General features: G+C 44.8%; 1 protein-coding gene across 1 annotated transcript in view; it reads left to right on the forward strand.

The window, feature by feature from the left end:
- The first annotated feature begins 8,867 nt into the window (after positions 1–8,867).
- Positions 8,868–21,728, forward strand: part of LOC133349725 (activin receptor type-2B-like) — a 35,916-nt gene continuing 23,055 nt past the window's right edge. Inside the window, exons 1-2 of the mRNA XM_061563419.1 lie at positions 8,868–9,680; positions 21,425–21,674. Coding sequence (XP_061419403.1) covers positions 9,617–9,680; positions 21,425–21,674 — 314 coding nt within the window. The 5' untranslated portion in view covers positions 8,868–9,616. The remainder of the gene's footprint in view (positions 9,681–21,424; positions 21,675–21,728) is intronic.

Here is a 21,728-nt window from a genome sequence, read left to right on the forward strand (position 1 = left end):
TTATTATTTCCATTCTACGTGACTTTACCGAAAGAACCAAGAAGATGAATCCCTGCAGTCACGAAAGCTTTAAATCGAAAATTAGTACTGCGTTGTTTGAAGTCACCAGTGTTAAGTCACCTTAGGAATGTGGAATATCCGCCATTGATTTCTGGCCACCAACAGAGATGAGAACAAGGATACACTTGACTTTTAATAAGTGGATTGGAAGCTTTAGTGACTGCAAGGATTCATACTCTTAGGTTTTTTCGGTAAAGTCACGTCGGTAAAAAAAATGCAATGAAATAAAAGAATAATAAATGATTTCATTTAGTTATTTTCGTGTATTATTTTATTTCATTATTATTTTTACCTACGTGACTTTACCGACAAAACCTAAGAGTATTTTAATAAGTAGTTGGTCTGTGTCCATACGACTAATTCTCAGCACACCTGTGTCACTCGGTATTGGAATACAAAACATTGTCAATCCACTGCTGGATGAGGGTCTACCTACACCGTTCATGTTGTGGTGTTTACTTGATCGCAGTTAACGATTATGGTAAAATGTGGTTGTCGAATGTAGAAAACCATAGATGTAGGGAGCATATAAATACACTCAAAGAATGGATGACTCCACACTGCTCTCTACTGGTCACCAAAAGGCCCTAGAGGCCTCTTAGAATATGTTTATGCAAGCGAAACACAGTCAGTGCTGCTATAACGCCGCGTGCTTTCATCACGCGAATTTGGATGTAACGTGATGAAAATGTATCGTGGAACACATTTTTTTTTATAACGCGGATGCGAATTGGATATAACGCTATTGAGTGAACAGACTACGTCGTGCGAGTAGGAGTAAGCGGTTGTACTGTTGGCTCGTCGTCACATCATCGCTGCTGGATGCTTCTAGATGCTGCACATGCGCCTCGGTCTTTGTTCAGCCTGCAAACACATCTTACGTGTTATCGCGGACTGTGCTTTACGTAACCCCATATAATTTATTATGCCATTATGCGGTGTTCTTCAGGAACGCAACGACTACCGCGTTATAGTAGAACAGACTGCATAAAAGTGCACCCCTTCGATAATCTGCTCATGCCACTGCTGCCCCGCTTAGCAGACGTTATTTTGGTCTACTCTGTTTTCAGAGGTCTTGGAAGAGCTGGGGAGTAACCCTCACTTTACCCCACCATTCGCGACTTTCTGATTAACTGTGGGTCTTCCCATTTATATTTGTGGTTTGACAGAGGGGGGGGGGGTTAAGAAACGTGCCGGCATTGTTTCAATTGCCGCACCGGGAAATCAAACGGGCGACTCCTGGATTGGATTCCAACCAATGCATCACGACACAATTTCCCGCACCTCCCATTAGCACGGTTGGCTACGTACGGTGCGAAATAGGTGAAATATACACACTTACATCCCATACAAAACAACAGCAAGCACGAAAACATCAGTGGGCTAAAATGGGACACTCAAAAGCAGTAAAGCAAACAACATACATCCCAAAAAAAACCGTATGCACAACCACCACCGTGCAAACAGTCATGACCGGCACATTTACGGGTTACACAGCTTTATCTTGTGCCGAGCATTGCATTAACTCCACCAGTTACCGGGCAACTCCCAAACTGGGTTTCTGTGCTGGAAAATGTCGTGAGTGGGGGATGGGAGAGTTGATTGCAGTTGGTGGTCGGGGGTGGGTGTGGACGAAAGGGGCACATTAGGACACGGACCATCATTCCGAAAATGCGTTGAGAATCCACGATCACCTTCCGCAAAGTGTGGGAACTGGGGGGAACCGAAGCTAAGGAAGCTCAACCGCTGCTGTGGAACGAACAGGGGGTGGGTTGTGGGGTGGGGGATAGGCAGACGAATGGAGAAGGCCATTAATGGGAGAACTCATTATGCAAATCCAATCAGCGAGACTCTCAAGTGATCTGTCGAGGAATGTAAGGAATTTTATGGTGAGAGCTCGGAGACAATCGCACGATGTGACTGCTCAATACAAAGTGAGCGGCATGGAAAATTGTCGCGGCATCTTCGTGCATTCTGTATGGATGCTGAAATTGTAATTCGTCAAATATATTGTTGATCATATTCAACCTTTGTCAATTGACTACCGGATACACAACAACACAAGCCTCGGCTTCGGCTTGTATTGTTGTGGGAGTTGTTTGACCATAACCTCGCCACACTGGTCATTGCCTGTTGGTGAAAGGGAGGTCCAAGGACCAGTTCAGATATCACTCACTACCGGTGTTAGCCATGACCAGGAATTGAACTTGTTGCCTTATGTTCCATAGGGGATGAAGAGGAGTATGTAAGGAATCGAACGTAGGTGGCTGAAAATGTCAAAATGGAATGCAGTCCTGCATAAGACTGTATAAAAAATTTAATCAAATTAGATGTACTAATATTTTTCCACGAATTATTTTCATCCTACACATTAATGGGAAAAAAAACAGTTGTGATATTTAAACGAAATAAAATGTTCCCTTGGCTTTTTCTGATATTCCCTTTAAGTGCCCCCCTGGAATAAAGCCGTTTAGCCCTTGTCATTACCTACAATTGTGGGCTTAATAAAACTCGAACTTAACTTTATTTTTTTTGTTAAATTGAATGTCCTTTTCTCAATCCATTGCTGGATGAACATAACACGCTGGTCACTGGGTGGCAGAGTATGAAGAGTGCTTCTGTCCGGCCGGATAAAGGGGGCTGAACGGGCACAGCACAGGCTCGAGAAGTGATGGACTGATGTGGTACAGAAGGATGTGGAGTTGATTGGACTTGCTGATGACTTACCGGCAGTGTCAAGATCGACCTTTGTAGAGGAGGTTTGTGAAGGCCGCTACTGGGGATTTCGAGTCAGTCGTCTTCCAGCAACAAAGTAGGAGGGGAAAGAGAAGTGACGTTCACAACAACGAGCTGAGCGCCGGGTGGCTAAAACGCAGAGAGTTTGCACAGTAGGGAACACAGTTGGTGCATCTGCCAGTCATCTCAATCAGTCAACCCAAGGAAAGTGACCTTTTAGCAGGCCTTCGAAATTTTACGTGGCCTCAAAGTGCACCTCGCATGGCACAAGCGCCGTGGTGACGTACCCGTCACTTAGTGGTGAATGGCGGTTGTTGTTGTTGCTGTTGTGCCCTGGCCTGGTTCAGATAATGACTCGCTGCTGATGTTATCCGTGGCCAGGAATCTAACCCGGGTCACGGGGTTCATAGCACAGTGCACTAAGCACTATGCCACTGCTCCACCCCTTATACTGTACATGTGCTCTGAAGCGGGGTCATTGCCCGAAACGTCACTGATTGTAGATTTTTATTTTAAGCCAGTGTTGTTGACGAGTATGTTGAGTTTTTTTTGTTATGTATACAATACAGTATTTTGAAAGTGGAATGTTGGAGTTACATTAGAAGATTACCATGCTGTTACTCTAAAAAAATACGTGTTTGGTTTGCTGTTGTGACAGAGGCACCAGTTTGTGGCTACTTTTTAGGACATGTGTACTTATGATACCAGAGAATGTACCCTACCACAAGCGCTACCGACCTGAAGAGGATAGCGATAGAATGGAATAGATGCATTACAATCGTGGCTTTTGCTTAAAGCAGCAGCAATAATAATCACTCAATAGATGTCTCGCTTGTGCACGCTCTCCAAAGTTACCATTGTTATCTTTCTCTCCATTGCCTTTTTTTTTACATCTCTATAGACACAAAGATGTTTGAGAAATAATTGTTAGTGAGCACCTGTTGTTGAGACCAGTACGATACACAAGGGAGCTGGGTCGAGAGCCGCACACATGTCTCCTCCACCTTTGTTTTGTTTCCTTGGGCGTTGATGATAATCTCAACAATTCCGTACTCGTTTTACACTAAGTCAACCTAAGGGGGAGACCCACCATGCAGACAACAGACAGACCGGATTTAGACACCGCTTGCTAATGGGGAAGAGTTGAACTCGGGTCACCAGGATTATAGTGTGGTGGTGTGGTCACCACAGCCGCCAACTCCTCCCCATCTCTCTCCCTTCCTAGCCCTCTCTCCATTGCACTGTCTCTCACACACAACGCACACATACCCAGTGGGAAGCCCCCTTTATGGGGTGGCTCGTTAATCTAAAAGGAGACATTATGACCAGATGGAAGCACCCCGCCCGATGGTGTGGGGTGGCGGTAGCTTGCAGGATTCTCATTACGGGGACTAGGGGAGGGGGCATTAGACAGGGAGAGCATGGAGTTATATACTACTTCTAGATTCTACAAAACAAAGAGTATGAGTATTATATATTACTGGTGGGTTTTTTTGCGGTTCGTGCCCTATAGCTTCTCAGATGTGTTTTGGGCTTGTTCCACTGAAGAACCCGCCCAACACACGGAGCAAAAGCTTCTGTTTTAGACGATTTTGTTTAGATACTACGTTAGCAAGTGGTGCACAAACATAAATAACAAAAGACTCAACACACGTGTTTGGGCAATGGTCCTTCTTCGTGGCAGAGAGGTCATCTGTTGGCTATGATTAGGGGAAATTACATGATGTGTCACCGATTACTGTATATATTGTCAATTGGGGCAGTGCTTTCGACACATGTACTGTTTCTGGTTTTATTTTAGATCCTCCGATATATGTACGTATGGCTTATGCCTGAAGTTGTCCGGGAACGATGTCCGAGATTTCTGAACTTAGTCGCTCAAGAAGCTTTCCACCACGTGGCACGAAAAACATTGAACAACGGTGGCACACGACACACGGTACGGACCCGACGGCAAGTCGGAGAGCGAGAGTGTGGGGTTGGTGCAGGCAAGTGTTGGTGGCCACATGGACATTGAAAGGAGGCAGCCTTGGGAGGAGGGGGGTGCAGTGGTGGTGGTGGTGGGGATTGTTGTTGTCGGGTCACACTATACTATAGAGTAGAGGGAGTGGTGATGGGAGCGGTGCAGGGGTCATGGGGCCAGGGGCCCTGCTTGTGGGTTGCTGGCTCATGCGCGGTGTGTTTGTGTAAAGTTCCATGTCAGCACTCATAACGCTCATTGGTGTTACAAGCCTCATCAATTAAATCAATTTCCTTCATTTAACCAGGCGAGAGCCGATTGAAATCCATTGTAATGTTCTACTTGCGATGGGGAAACATTGGTGGAAAAGCAATACAACGCAAGTTAACTCGTCGTGTTTTTCATAACCACCGGCTGAAAGAGGGCCATTGCCCCCCCCCCCGCCCCCATAAAACCGAGCCTAAAATATTGTTGTTGTTCAAAGGCAGTGTTTATGATGAATGTGGCCATGTGTTTGTGCTCGTGTACGCCTGCCAACAGTCTCGTTTTATTTTTTTGTTTGACTTGGTTACGGTATTTATGCTGGGCAGTAGGTATCGTCGGAATTTTTATGTTTTACTCCATTGTAATTAATAATAATTAATCTTATGAAAACCTCCCTAGGCAATGTCAGTTTGGGGGAAGGGGGTTATTCTGAACATACTTCACCACGTTGGCCAGTGCGGATGGAAGGGGAACCGTTAGGATTTTTAACATTTATTTTTGCAACCTTGAAGAAATGATGCTTGATCATTTTGTTCTGGGAAGCTAAAACAGTTTTAATACGCATCTATGCGGAGACACAGAACGGAGTTATGTTTATAGAGCGTGGCATACTGAATTCACGAACATTTATTTACAAAAAATCGTGATGAAGACCATAACAATGACAAACAATGGACACCACTTGTGAAAGCTGTCACGTGGCCTTTGTTCCACACTGTTGGAGAGCGCTTTTGGTAATTCCCTGTAGAAATTCTCAGGCGTCTGTGCCGACCCTCGCATCCTCATCATCAGCAGCTATGCTAAATCCACTACTGGATGAAGGCCCCCCCCCCCCCCCCCCTCAAGCCATCACCATCATGATCCCGCGATGAAACAACTGCCTAGCACCTGCAGACGAGCTTATTTAATCGTTCTGCAGTACATTTTGACTTAAAACTTTCGTGACTGCAGGAATTCATATTATTTGTTTCTTTCGGTAAAGCCATGTAGATAGAAGAAAAGTAATAATAAAACTACAGTGAATGAAAATACAAATTATACAAATAATAAAACACAAACCATTAATGTAGACTGTAGCCAGGTTCTTAATCGGAGTGAGTGTACTGGTAGTCTATAATGTAGACTGTAGCCTGGTTATTAAGCTGGGTGAGTGAACTGGCAGTCTATAATGTAGACTGTAGCCTGGTTATTAAGCTGGTTGAGTGAACTGACAGTCTATAATGTAGACTGTAGCCTGGTTCTTAATCGGAGTGAGTGTACTGGCAGTCTATAATGTATACTGTAGCCTGATTATTAAGTTTGGTGAGTGTACTGGCAGTCTATAATGTAGACTGTAGCAATGGTTATTAAGCTGGGTGAGTGTACTGGCAGTCTAATGCAATTAAGAACCAGACCACAGTCTACATTATAGACTGCCAATACACTCACTCCGATTAAGAACCAGGCTACAGTCTACATTAATGTTTTTAAATGTTTTTATTTGTATTCACTTAATTTTATTATTATAATGTTTCTATCTACGTGACTTTACCGAAAGAACCAAAGAATACGCTCTGCAGTATTTCCATGGTGAACGTCCTCTTGTATGTATGCACCGTATGTTGAAACTTCTTTCGCACCGTACGTAACCAACCGTGCTAATGGGCACGTTTCCTCCCCTGGCTGAGCCAATGTCATTATTCTGGACTACCGGTCATCATCACTTCTCGCGACGTGTCACTAGAAGGGACTCGTCAATCTGTGGTCGTGGTGACTTATTATAATGTTAATGCCGGATTTAGTACGTGGTTGTGAGTGTTGTAGCGTTTTTTCTTCAATTAAAATTTGTCATTTATAGCAGGTACTGTGTTTCTCATACAACGACAATTGGGTAGGTCACAAATGCAAATCAAAGACACTGCCTGTTTAAGGGAAGATGGCTTTTGGGCACAGCATCTCACGGTTAGGAGGAAGGTAATGGCTGATAGACGAAGAACTTCGATGAAATGGAACCGATGGAGAGGATTTGCCCGCGAACATGACCACCCACAGAGACTGATCGATGAAATCAGCTCATATGCAGGAGATGGATTGTTCGACTGCAGGAACCATGGCAGATGGGAAGATGGCTTTAGGGAGGCCTTCATTCAGCACGTGATGATTATTATGAAGAAGGGGGTAGTGCAGAAATTGTACACGGAGGAATAGGATGAGTGTATGTATGTTCCGTATGTTTGACTTCTTTCGCACCGTACGTAGCCAACCGTGCTAAACGGAGGTGTGGCGGAAGGACAAACTAAACGCAACACGCGGTTCTCAATAAATGAGTTTTCAATATTGATTTAAAAGTGCATATCTTCCTACAATCGGAAGTGTGTGATTTTATGCGGTGTAGTGAGAGGGTTAATGAGTGATTAACGGTGCATTTTAGTGTGTGGTTAAGTGACTAGTTAACGTATGGTTTAGTGTTTGCCTTAACGTTTACAGCGTGGTTTAGTACGTGTTTTATAAGTGGCTATAGAGTTAGTGTGTAGTTTAGTGAGTGGATTATGGGGTGGATTCATGGTGGGTTCAGTGATTGTGTTGGTCTTCAGTGAGTGGTTGTGTAGAACTGTATTGACAAATCTTGTGATATAAGAGCTACATCATCAAGTATGATTTCACGAGTTGTCGCCACATTAATATAACGCAAGAGTAATGACAAAAGCACTACTATACTGTAACACTAATTAGTGTGACATGGCAGGATCTGCACTTGAATAGGCTGTTTCACATTGCACACTATACAGTAAAATAGTAATGCAGAACAGCAGTAATTATAAGATATTTCAATACTATACAGGATAGAGTACTGTAGTATTAATACCATAACCGATGTGATGTAGCCGCCTCTTGCTATACTGTGCACATTTCGTGTGTCAATAAACTACAATACTAGAGGACACACATACTATATATTATTGTTTTATGTTGCAGAGGGTAGAGTTGGGATGAAAGGCAGTGAACAAAGTACAGTATCTGAATAGGCGAATGTTTTGTGCGCATAACAATAGTAGCAATAATTAGGCTTATGGTAATACAATAACAATAGGCACCGCGCTAAAATACAATGGGCAGTTCATGGACGCAGCCTCTGGCGTTCCTGTGATGCGGGAGCGGTGGCGCAGTGGTTAGCGCCAATCGATGGCCAACGTCTCTGAACCGCTCTTGGGCCTCCTCCTCCTCCCCTAGATCGACTCGGCCTTAAAACGAGAAGCTGGTACGGTGTGTAATCAACGCTGGGGGGAGATATAAAAGAGGCGGTAGTGAGGCGTGGTTGCTGACCCCCCCCCCCCCCCCTTCGTAGGTGTTGTCGTGCCGGTCTTAATAGGTGCTCGCTAACATCAACCCCTGTCCATTCCACACACCCCCACCCACCCCAACAGTCCGCTAAGGCTAGACGGGGCAGCTTTGTCTTTGTGGGAGAGGGCAGTGGGGGGGTGGGCGGGGAGGGGTAGGGGTGGGGGGGTAGGGGAGGGTGGGGGGGTAGGGGAGAGTGGGAGGGGTGGGGAGGAGTGGGGGGGTAGGGGTGGGTGCAGGGGTAGGGGTGGGGGTGGGGAGGGGTGGGGGGTAGGGGAGGGGTGGGGAGGGGTGGGGGGGTAGGGGAGGGTGCAGGGGTGGGGAGGGGGTGGGGGGTGGGGAGGGGGTGGGGGGTAGGGGAGGGGTGGGGAGGGGTGGGTGCAGGGGGGGGGGGCCGGCTTCGCACATGAAAGGCACCGCACATCCGGGGCCCTGCCCCATCTCTCCCCCCACTCTCTCTCGACTCCAGGGAGCTCAAACTCCTCCTCCTCCTCGTGCTGCTGCTGCTGCCTCCCCCCTCCACCTCGCCCTGACACGCACGGGGAGAGAGAGAGAGGGGAGAGAGGCGGGCAGAGCTGGTTGGGCCAGTGAGCCAACACGAACAATCGCCTGCAAGCACGCAACAAACTTCCACCATTCAGAAAAAAAACCACCACAACAACGATCATTGTCGTACATACAGACACACACAACAACAACACTACCACCGCCACCAATCTTGACCAGGAGGAGGAGGACAACCACCGACGAGGAGGAGAAGACCAACCACCACCACCACCATCTTCTCGCCGAGGAGATATGGAGCCGTTTCTCATTGTGGCACCAAACCGCGCCGTCGCTCCTGGGCTGATCCCAGCTGCATCATCGCCAACCACCACGCGTGGCCTTTTATTTTCTAGGCAGTCATAAGCGTATTCACTTTCCCTACGGCGTGGGCTATTTCTTTTTTATTTTAAACATTTATTTAAACTTTCCTCGCGGCCACAACGCGTTGTGTGCGCCCGCAAGGCCGTGCGAGAGAGAGAGCGAGCGAGCGGTGAAATGAGACTTTTACTTGTTTCTAGTAGCGAAGAATAACTTCAGCGAATGTTAACTTCGTGACTTTAATCGTCAACGCATTGTTTTATTTTACAGTTTTTTTCTTCCGTTTAGTGACTATTTAAGTGGCGAGTTTTTGTTGGATCTTGGTTTTATTTCGGGAGGGGGGGGTTATTTTTGTCTGGACCACAAAAGTCAACAACTTCTTCATCATCTTCATCATCATCATCCTCCTCGACAATGGGGCCCAGGAGATGCTTGATACTTCGGCTGATGACGGTGGTGATGATGTGCCGACGAGCGGGTAAGCAAGGGATGTTGATTGTGGTGTGGTGATGGGAGGGTGATGTTGGCACTGGTGATGTGTGTGTTGTTGATGGTGATTGAAATGGTTGGTGATTTGATGGTGTGGTTATTTATAATGGTGCTTTTGTGGTGGTGTAGAGAGAGTTGTGTTGGTAGTGGCGATGATGCTTGTGAAGGTGATAATTGCATGGTGTTCGAGGTGAAGTGATAGGGTGGTCAATGAGTGGTAATGGTGAAGAACATTGTGGTGGTGGTGGTAATGATGGTGGCGATTATTGTGTATGTCGTGGTACTGGTGATGTGATTGTGGTGATGGTGGTGATGTGATTGTGGTGATGGTGGTGATGTGGGTCTCGCAATGGTTGGTGATGTTGGTTTTGTGATGCCATGTGATGATTTGCTGGTATTAATGCTTCTGAAATCTGCTAGTTAAGTGATGGTGGCGGTATTAGAATCGGAGGGTGGTGATGGTTGTTTGATGGTAATTGTGGTGTTTGGATGAGCTGGTTGAACCGAGGTAGTCATGGTCGTCATGGTAATGTGATGCAGTTGTGCTGATAGTGACTTGGACAGGGGTGCAAGAGCAGATTGATGGCCCTGATATGCTGATGGTGGTGAAGATGCAGAAGGTGGCGCGGATAGGTTGTTCAAAAGAGTGGTCATCGTGGTAAACGTTTTGATGAACGATGGTAGTGAACTTACTGTGGTTATGTTGATGATTGTGGTGATTGTAACTACGGTAAAAGGGTGTGTATCGGTAAGAGGGATGATGGTGAAGATGTTACACGTGGAGGAGATATTTGAATGTGGATGGCCTGGAAGATGGTAACGGTGGTGATATGATTGTAATAATGATTTTCTGATCATAATGCTAATTTTGGTGATGTTGATACACTTATTGATAACAATATCGATAGATAATTACCGTGTGATGGTTATAATACTGCAATGCTATGATTTTTTTGGTATTGTGGTGGTGATGATGATTGTGGTGATTGATGATCTTGGTTACATTGATGGTGATGGTGTGTCATGGTCTGAACTGTTATCTCTTGTGAACTAGAGTCAAATGTGATCAGAGTGGACATGCTCACTGTGTGATGGAGGAGTGAATTGGTGTGAGCTACAAATCGCTTGCCATATGTCACCCTCAAAGACAATTGGCCATTATTACGCCCCAATACGGTACTACATTAGAGTATAATGGTTTTCATCATATGTTTAAGAGTGTTGTTTTGCACTGTAATCTACTATATTAGTACACTGCACATTTAAATGTGTATGGCTTCGTCTAGTAATAATATCCTGGAAGGTTGTTTTCCCAGGAAGTAAACATTTCTGGCAAAAATTGTTGCAATTACAGCAAATGTATAGTAGACATTATTGTGCATTGATTAATGCATCATAGATTTTTTAAAAATATAAAACATTGAGTAATGTAGTTAATGGGCATACCATTTTAATGTTAATTTTGTGCTGGCCAGAAAGAAACCATTACTTTATACGTACACACTATAAGACATACTTTGTCTTATAAAGTTAATTGAAGAGAAATTAAAATGAAAAACATTTTTTAGTTAGTGACTTGTTTTCGGATGGTTAAGTTTGGCATGTTTTTGAAATTTATATTTACAGCCTTTTGTTAATCCAACGGTGGATGTGTTTGACTCGTGGTTTGCCTTACTATACTTCACTGGTCATTTCGGGTTGGTGAATTAGTCCTTATCAAGAAGCCAACCTATAATGGAATAGTTTGTGGTGAGTTTGCTGTCTGCTCGGCGACTCTGTACCACTGACTAGTTTAATAGTATTTTGTTTAGGCACTGTGAGGTGGTACTAAAATCCTGTTTACATCCCTGAGAAAATGTTGGACCTTTCCCCATTCATATGGCCGGATTAGTCTACCCATTGACTTATTTGGCCATAACCACTACGGTATCTGTTTTGCCACGGCAGTTCGTGTTGGCATACGAGACAGTCGTATAAATCACACGGAATGCAACCAAATTTCATCACGTCTCAGAAGATTAGGCAGGCTTGAGCTCCGATACACTTGGATGGATGGCCACCATTCGCAAACACCAGGTTGTCACAGTACTGTGGGGCCACGTGATGGGCAGAAGATGTCAGCACGGCAAAATCCGTTGCACTTTACCCCTATGTCCCTGCGTCAATGTTCCCCGCTTTCACCAATCTGCACTGACCAGCATGGTGAAGTATGGTCGAACAATCCCAGTGACACACATGGCATGGGGAGGCTCTCATCCTGCAGAGGATTCACAAAAGGGGATGTACATGTATTTTATATATACTGTACATATTCATGTCAGTGGCAGAGTGTGATTAATGTCTTTTTGGCAAGTTATGATAACCATTTTTTGTTGGGTATACGGGAGCCTACAAAGTCGTTGTGGTAGGAAAGGTCACCATCTCCAAATATTAAATATTAATTCGGATCCAAAACACTTGACATCAAGAAAGATGATAGTTTACTATGCCTCTCTGAAATGTTAAGTCCACATCTGAAAGGGTAAAATAAATGAATTGTCATACATGTAAGTGTACGTCAACCGTACGGATGTGTTCTCAGGTTTTTACCGCGTGTTCTTCGGAGCCCTCTAAATGTTTCTGTGCCCTAGCGGAAGCTTATTTTAGGAACTCAATTTTGCGGATTTGAAGGCGCTCCCACGGCACATGGAGCGAAGCATCAGACATTTTGCAGAACAATACGTGGTTCAACCCAGAAAACCTATCGGAAAGCTATACAGCATAACTGCGAAAACCGCCGGTACTTTAAACCCCTTCCTGAGACCTCTAACATTTGGCATTTAGATGTATGTTCTCTAAATTATACACTGCCGTGTATGTATACAATATAACAAATGTTATACAATACACCACTGGGCAATTGTTTTTATGTTATGCATGGCTTGCCCAGAGCAATCTTTAATAAAAACGTAACTTTTTTTTATTTATAGCATCTAAAAACAAGTAACATTCCTATGTGTGTTGTGGAGAGTTATTCACCGTTGCTCCTCGTTTTAAAAGTATAAAGTTTACAGAGAATAACATTGTTTTGTGTCTGCATTGAGAGAGAGAGAGGGAGACAAAAATGTTGCCATAGTCTAATTTCCAGAGACCTCCTCTCCTCAGCCATTGTGATCTACAAGGGTCTGCAACAGGGCCATAAATAATGCTCTGAAAGAGCATTGTGCCTTTTGAGACCCAAACGCCTTGTTTTATTCTATGGGCCCCGAGAAGAATTGTTACCATGCGAATTGGCAGAAGTATAGTGGTAGCAGTGTTTTTTTTTTGCCATCGACATCAGCCCATGGTCAATATCTACTGCTAGATGAAGGCTTCTCCAAGCTACTGGTTACTGTATTATATCGCGATTATGTAATGTACCGTATTGTATGGATTATAAGACGCACATTTAGTCGCCGTATGTGTTTGCTCGCAAATATGGGGGGGGGGGCATATTCTAATCCAGTAGATGTGCGTGTATGTGACCAAAATTGTATAATTTTGGCACTGTGCACAGGTTTCAAGTTGTGGGGTGCGTCTTACGTTCCAAAGTGCCTTATCTGGAGCAGCATGCCGTTAGTAATCCACCCAGTGACTGCACGTGAGCTGGTTTCGGTGCTGCGAAGGATTTCCTCTCGGTCACGTTCCATTCCTTGGCTGCCATTCCAACACTATACTCGACTCACGGCTGTCATCCCTTCCTAGTAGCAACATGCCGTGGCCAAGCTCACTTTTCTTAAGTGCTTTATATGGGCAATGAATGTTGAATGATATGCTATCATATTTAAGTGAGTTGGCATGGGCTCAATGGATCACACTGCGTGATGAACCCTGTGACTGGAGTTCGTTTCCCAGCCATGGCTAACAGTGGCATGGCCGACGATTCAAGTGTAGGTTGGATTACTGACAAATCATCTCTTTACTTCATATAATAACTTCACTATCCCGCACTGGCCAGCATGATAAAGTACAACTCCCCACACCAGTTGCTTGACAAGTGGCTGTAAATAACTGTTCCCTTAATTTTTTTTTTTTAAATAACATCCGTGCGGCTCTTGTTGTTCAAAGAACGGGACTTTAACCTACTCTTTTTTTTTAGTATGGGACAAATTAAATATCCGCCCGTTCTGAACAGGGGGGGGGGGGGACCCCGTGTGGACTATTTTGACAAAACAAAGTGTGCCGTACCTTGGGCCCGCGCTGGTTTTCTGCCAAGATCCGAGTGTGCTTACGACTTCATAAGCGTGCTGCTGGGATAAACGGCCCGGCAGCATCAGCAGCACACGCACCGCGCTCTCTCAGCCATGTGTGTGCCGAGCCCCTGGCTCCTGGCCAATCCGCACTAGGTCACCACACACGCACACGCACGTACACAAATAAAGACAAAGAACCCCCCCCACACACACACCCTTATAGCCTTAGCAGACTGTTTGGGGCAAGTGCTGTTTGCGAGCACCTATGAAGGCTGGCACGGTACCCGATGATGGTGATGGGTGGCCAGCACCACGCGCCCGGCCGCCTTTGTCTCCGCAGTGGCGATGAACTCATTTGAGGCTGAGTCAATCGAGTGGGAGGCTCATGACCGGTTCAGATAATTGTCACTGGGTGTTGGCCTTGAGCGGGAATTGAACTCGGGTCGCCGGATTCGTAGCGAAGCGCGCTAACCGCGACACCACCACTAGCCGCTAAGCTACTACGCACGCACACACCCGGGCATGCACGCCACATGCGTTGTATTTGTAATGTATTACATTACCACACAACAGTAATACAGTAATGGCAAGCTGCCTTAGTGTGTAATGGTTAGTACACTGAACCATCCAAGCCAGAGGTCGCTGGCTCGATTTAATCACCTGGCATTTCAGTTTAAACAATAGGCAATATTCTTTAATCGTTCCCCCCCTCTCTCTCTGTCCACCCAGTAGTATAAATGGAAACAACCGCAGTTGATTGGCAGGTCACATGTTCTGGGGTAAATAGGGGGGTGGGTAACTACCACCTCTTCCAAGACACGTGGTCATCATGGAAGGCGAGGCCACAGTACCCTCTAGATGGGCTCTATAGAGCTCCCTCTAGTTGAGGCACTTCCACCAGCAGTGGTTTGAGCAAGACATTGCAGGGCTGAACCTTTACCCCTTTTTTTACCATGTGGCAATAAGAAAGTAGACGGTAATAAACAAGACCGTATGTGCTCATGTAAACACTGGTTAAATAAAATCATCCACCCTGAGGGTTTATGCAGTATTTAAGTTTGTGGAAAATACTGAACAGTGGTTTGTCCAGTGAATGGACTGGCCTCGTCCATGGGAATGTGTAATTTCTACCATTAGCACAGTGACGCTATCACAGATGAGCCCCCCCTTGAATTTCCTAATGAACGTAGATTATCGTAACTGAGTGACTGAAGTACATTCTAATGAAGTTCTCGTGGAAGGGCTAGTAACATTTAATTTGATACAACTATTCCAGTGTGTTTTTAATAACTAGGAGAATCTGAAAGCCAAAGTCAATCAAATATTTCAATCAACGCAGACGTTGATTGGTTTAATTTGTAAAGCAGGATCAACCAACTTGTGGGTCTCATGCTAAACATTAAAAAAATATATGATCCCAATCAGTCGTGTGCCAAGTAATTTTCCTCCCTTCCTCCCATGGAGTTTCGTGATAAAATTGAAGGAACGCGTGCAAGTTGCTGGTTTTCTACGCGTTACTGTGTGGGTATTATGTCACATAGGGTGAACAAACTGGCACCAAATTATTGAAAGTAACTGGAATGTGTTTTTTTATATTATCCAACACCCCAGTACAGTGTACAGCAGTCCCCCCCCCCCCCCCCCAAAAAAAAAAAACGACATTCTACCTTCTAAGAATTTTTATTTTAAATGATTTTTTTTTTGCGAGACCTTCCAGCCATGAGCAGCAGAGTGATGTTGAGCGATGGTAGCGTGTGAGCATGGTGTTATTGCTCGGCCATGTGATCTGACTGGATAAACAGGTGCGCAACATTGAGAGCGCACATCTGTTTTCCATCTTAAGCGTGCACGAGGGGGGGGCGGTGTAGTGCAGTTGTGTTATCGGAGGCTCTGTGACATCCGTCAGGAGCTCTGTGAATGCTGTCAATTTGCTCGTCGCCGCTGTGAGTTGCTTGACGGCACCGTTGGGGAGATGAGCGATCCCGTTCAGGGCTCTCTCTCTCTCCGCGACTGTTGAGAACTCACGAATTTAGCTTGGAGCTTGAAAAATTGTTGTCGCTTTGATTTATTGCGTTTGAATTCACCAGACTATCGAAGGAGAGCTCTACGTTTTTAGAGATAACGGCGGTCATGGGGGTCCCATCATCATTTTCATCACCATCACTGTGCATCCATCATCTTCCATTTCTTATGAAATTGTTATAATGCAATCATTATCAGCATCATGCAACAATCATGCCATCGTAGTATTTCCACGAATTATAATCATGTTTAGTTTTACAATCGATTCAATGGCATCATTAGCCCCATCGAATGTGTTCTCATCACATTTTGCATTTGTTACGGACCAGTGCAGCATACATACATGTCTCTTTTGCATATGCCACCACAATCTCACCACAGTTCTTATGTTAATGGCATTGTTGAGCCATTTAAAAGTATCATGTATTTTTGATTTAAAGCTTTCGTGACTGCAGGGATTCATATTCTTGGTTCTTTCGGTAAAGTCACGTAGAAGGGAAATAAGAAAATAATACAAATATAAAACAATAAAGATTCTCACGACGTTTCGACTGCAACACAAGCATTCATCGTCAGGTGTGAAATCCACAGCAAGAACAATTTTCTTGCTTGATTTTTATTGTTTTATATTTTTATTATTTTATTATTTCCCTTCTACGTGACTTTACCGAAAGAACCAAGAATAGTATTATGCATGTCATAAAAACGTTCTAGCAGCCTCCATTGCAGCTTACCAACCAGGCAAAAGTCTGGCTTTTTAAAGCGAGAATTGTCGAATGGGAACAACAACTGGTGGAAATGGATTAAAGAGCGTGCTGTCTGCCACGGTTGCCTGTAATTAGCCGGTGGTGATGGAAAGCACATCAACAGCTGGCCTAGGTGTCTCGGAACACCTGCTTGCCGTATGTCACGTGCTGGCACGCATGCATGCAAGGCACTGTTTAAATTGTGATCATTAGCAGAAACCGTTTTGCTTCGGTTCCTAGAAAAAAGCACTCGCTTAACGCCAACGCAGTGATTAACGCGCGCATTTGTAAATTGCCGGCATTACCACTCGCTTGGATAAATACTGAAATGTGCCCCTGCAATACGCCCCTGCAACTTACTCGTGCCAGAATTCATTATAAATTATGGGTTCTTTCGTGATTTTTGCACCATAATGGGGGTATAAAAATTCTAAATCCTGCTCAATTGAGGAATTGCTGCATTGTATATGAAATATATATGCATTTGTTATTCTTATATTTACCTTTATTATATTTGTTGTAGAATTAATGTCGCTTTTTTGCCAAATGCGATTAGTGTAGGATGCTTTCTTAGTGTAATGGTTATCGCACTCGACTTGCAATCCAGACGTTGCCATTTCTATGTCTTGGATGCCAGTTGAAGCATTGGGCAAAACTCTTAAATGCTCTTCCCTTGCGTCTGCCCACCCCAGCAGTAGAAGTGGATACACCACACATATGGCTACTCCCACCTCTTCCAGGGTGTTTGTCCCATGTGGTATGATAGGGGAAAACTACCCTCTTAGAGGGGCTCCCAAGAACTCCCTCGAGTAGAGGCCCTTCTGCCAGCATTGATGCGAGCAAGAAATTGCAGGGCTGCACCTGGACCTTTGTGCCAATTATTTTTCGTGCTCACCAGTAGCTCGGTTAAAACAAACTCTATTTCAACTTTCCAGTTGTGCATTGTGGTTACAGCACAGCAGTTGAAAGTACACAGTCTCCTAATAATTGACGGCTGCATTGGATCCCGTGTCATTAGTTGCAGAATTAAGCCATTTTTGGGTGGAGATGCAACCAGACATTGAGAATTGCCCCCAATGCGCTTTTGTACGCGTTGGTGTAAGCACAGTGTGTGGGACTGACCTTTATTAACCCAACTATTGACTTTTGACTGTCCTCTTTTTTTTAATGATTGCCCTGGCCAAGATGCATGTTTGCCGAGTTAAGGCAGGTCGTCCTGTTGTTTAACAATTTCAAAGCAATGCTACGTGTACAATTGCATGGGAATATTGGCCATGTGCAGTCCATTTCTCAGTCCACTGCTGGATGAAGGCCTCCCCATGCCATGTCGGTCATCGTTATTGTTTGACCCTACATGTTTGACCTGGACAGTACTTGACGCTGGTTCTTTAACCATGACCATACTTCATTATTCTGGTCAGTGTGGGTTGAAGGCATGGAAGGGACCGACGGGATTGGGGGTGCAGCGTTGAGAGTAAGATGTCACTCGTCAGCTTAAGTCTAATAACCCATGCAATATAATATCGTTGGCAATGAAAGTTAGATTTTTGTGGTTTTGGGAGTGGGGGTGAACACAGTAGGATTTGCTGTTGCTGTTTTTGTTATCACTCACTGCTTTGTACTCTCATCTGATCACACAGGGTGAATGACCCTGAATCTGCAGTTTCTCAGTGGGTCATTTCATCACTGTGGGTCTGGTGTCAAATGGTGCTTAGTAGCCGTCTGCCTGAGCCAATTGCAACAGATATACATCGTCTCCTGTTGATCTGCCATCGTTTATATGTAGTGGCAAATAGTGGCGTGCTGTTGTCGGTTAGCATTTGCCCAGTCTGCGTGCACTAAAGAGACTGAATATTCTTGATGCGCAGCTAGGGATTGTGTACGGATGACCGTGTAAAATGTTGAACAGATTTTGTTCATAATATAGCCAATTTGTTTTAAAAAAATCTGAGTTTCTTTAATGGAATAATACAAATTCAGCGCAATCCACTCAAAGACATCTCCATGATCTGTCAATTGCGTTGGTTGTTTGGCCTGGTCAGTGTGGTTTGGTGAAGGGGTTTTAATGTTAGCTGCGGTCGGGAAACCAACTTGGGGTTGCCAAGCTCATAGTGTATTGCGTGAACCACTGTACCATCACTCACCCCAGATGAAAGATGTAAAAATTTAAAAACGTTAAATAATGCTTTAAAAAAACAATCTGTCAGCAAATGAAGTTTGTTTTCCTAAAAATGCAACAGAAACAACATGGACTCGCAGTTACATGTTTGAGAAAAATCCTCCAAGTGGATGTTTTGGTCTACGCAGCAGTAACAATGTGATGCTTAAAGTGAAACATTCATCTCAGCACGATTATGAAAGCCACTTGGCTTTTTGGCAGTCGCTGGATGAAACAGTGTTTGTTTAATTTAGAGAGGTCAAACAAGATCGTGACATGCCCGTGATAAGCTCTGCAGCAGACGGCAGTGTTTTGATATTTGATATGCGTCATCTGAATCTTTCCAAGGGCCTCCGAAGGTCATCACCACTTAAAACAAGTTACCTTTTGCATTGTCTCACCGTCTGTACTTGGGAGATACTGAATTGGTTGGAGCTAGGTTGGTGCTGACCCCCATCATTCATTGCGTGCCATGATAGCCTCAGTCAAATACTTTAGTCCAGGGTTCTTCAACTATATTTTCCCATGGGCCACATAATAACAAACTTAATTTGGAGCTTTCGTGACTGCAGGAATTACTCTTTGGTTCTTTCGGTAAAGTCACTTATAAAGATAAAGTAATAAATTAAATACTAGCATACGACGTTTCGATTGCAACACAAGCAATCATCATCAGGTATAAATGAAATAGAAACACACATCTAGTATACTTAGAAATGTAATGTAATACAACAGAGAGTCGGATAACAGTCAACACCCTACCTGGTTGATTACGTTCTTCCTGACAATGCTAAATTTGAGAGAGAGATAAAACACAGAACCAGAGACATATAGACAGACATATAAGCAGACAGATATCACAGAGATACATAGAGAGAGACAAAACATAGGCACACACATAATAACAGTTTGTGTGTGCTGGTGGGCCATGTATCATCACTCGTCAGACCTCGTAACATCATAACCTCTATACATGTCACCATTAAAATCTCTCCTCCCAAAGTCCTTGTTATTCCTCTCGCTTTCATCTTATTAATATGCCTCCCATTTACGGCTCTCATCTCGATGTGTCCTTTGTCTCTCTTTTCGTCTTGCAAACCTCGACAAGCTTCTATGTCGCAGCAGGCCGCACCTCCGCAAGCCACTCGAGCCAGCCTTTGCAGTCCACATCTGGCCCACGGGGCCGTCAATTGAGGAACCCAACAATAGTTAAAATGTCTCCTCGTTACAAAGAGCGTGGCGCCATGCTCTTCTCCCTTTGGCGCTGTGTCAGTGACGTGCATTCTATATATTGACAGCAGAGGGGCGCAGTCGGTGCATGACGGCTGAGATTTGAGATCGCAACTTTCCATATTGCGAGTCGTGGTCTCAGACGCCACAATGGCACATGGTCAATTATCCAATCTCAATAGATTCCCGATATTAGCAACTGCCTCGTCACCATACTCTTTGGTTCTTTCGGTAAAGTCACGATCGAAACGTCGTGATCTATTATTTTTTTCTAACTACGTGACTTTACCGAAAGAACCAAGAGTATGGATTCCTGTAGTCACGAAAACTTTAAATCAAGACCAACCATACTAAGAGATTATCTGTGTACACGTGTGTGTATGTGTTCACGCATTTCCTTGGGGGCCTAGTAGCACAGTGGTTAGTATACAGAATCGGTTTCATCACAGTTGTGCAGCTGAAAACTGGAATTAAAATCAGTATTTTGGTGGTGCAGGCTTAACATTCTGAGCCAACCAGTCCACTCCATGTCTCTTACATTTATGGACTGTTCCCTCTCAGTTTGGTTTGTATGCTCCAACTGCATGTATTCTTGGCCAATTTGAATGTGAATACTTTCCACATCACCTTAGTTTATATCCTACTTTGGGTTGCCAGTGGAGTGCTCTGACCTCTTAGCCACCCTGCCACCTCAGTGGACAATCATATTCAATGTGATTGTCTCTTTGTAATCATTGGTGGCTGGGGCTGAGACCATCGGCTTTAATCTGGGAAACTGAATTCAATCCCAGGATCTCAGCAGTGCCAGCTCAGTGCTCTGCCCTTTTCAGCCAGCCAGCCACCTCTAACCATATTTTCTTTACTCGGGAGGCAACATCATGCATAAAGGGCATCTGAAGGTTGCGAAAGGGTGCGAAGTTTCAAATTATACGTGATTACTTTCGTGGAAGTCATTGGGATGGGTAAAGACAAAAAAAACCTAACAACTTAGTTTTGTATGTATGTTGAACTGCTTTCGCACCATATGTAGCAAACCGTGCTATGTATCAATCGGCATCGCCAGATGGAACTATGAACTGATCGCAAAAATGTTTGCGTGTGCGAGAGGGTCAGCCTCATCGTACATTCTGCTTGGATTGACATATCGCGGTGAGATCTGTCTTGACACTAAAGTACTTGGCGCATATTCGAGTATTTGGTTGCTTTACATTTCCACGTGATAAGCCACTTCGTTTTGCTGTCATTTGTGGCCAGGACGCTTCTGAAAAAAGAGCTGTAGAGCTCGATGGGCCTTACCTGGCAAAAATAAAAATAGTTTAATATTTTTAAGCACCCTTGGCCATCGCGCTGCCTCGTCCCTTCACAGCTCCAGGCGTGCTGTCGGGTGGCTTGACGCTGGCGCTGGCCGGGCCACCGCCTGCGTTCGTGGAGACGCGCGAGTGCGTCTACTTCAACCTCAACTGGGAGAAGGAGGGCACGGCCGCCGGAGGCACGGAGGCGTGCGATGGCGACCGCGAGAAGCGGCAACACTGCTACGCGTCGTGGCGCAACGTGTCGGGTGGCGTGCGGCTGGAGAGGCAGGGGTGCTGGCTGGATGACTTCAACTGCTACGACAGGTGAGCGAGCGCGCCGTGAGGCGGGGGGGGGGGGGCGTGTTCGGGAGGTTATTG

This window comes from Lethenteron reissneri, chromosome 31 (genome assembly GCF_015708825.2).
Source record: "Lethenteron reissneri isolate LAM-NWPU_2019-01 chromosome 31, ASM1570882v1, whole genome shotgun sequence".
Classification (NCBI taxonomy): Eukaryota; Metazoa; Chordata; class Hyperoartia; order Petromyzontiformes; family Petromyzontidae; genus Lethenteron; species Lethenteron reissneri.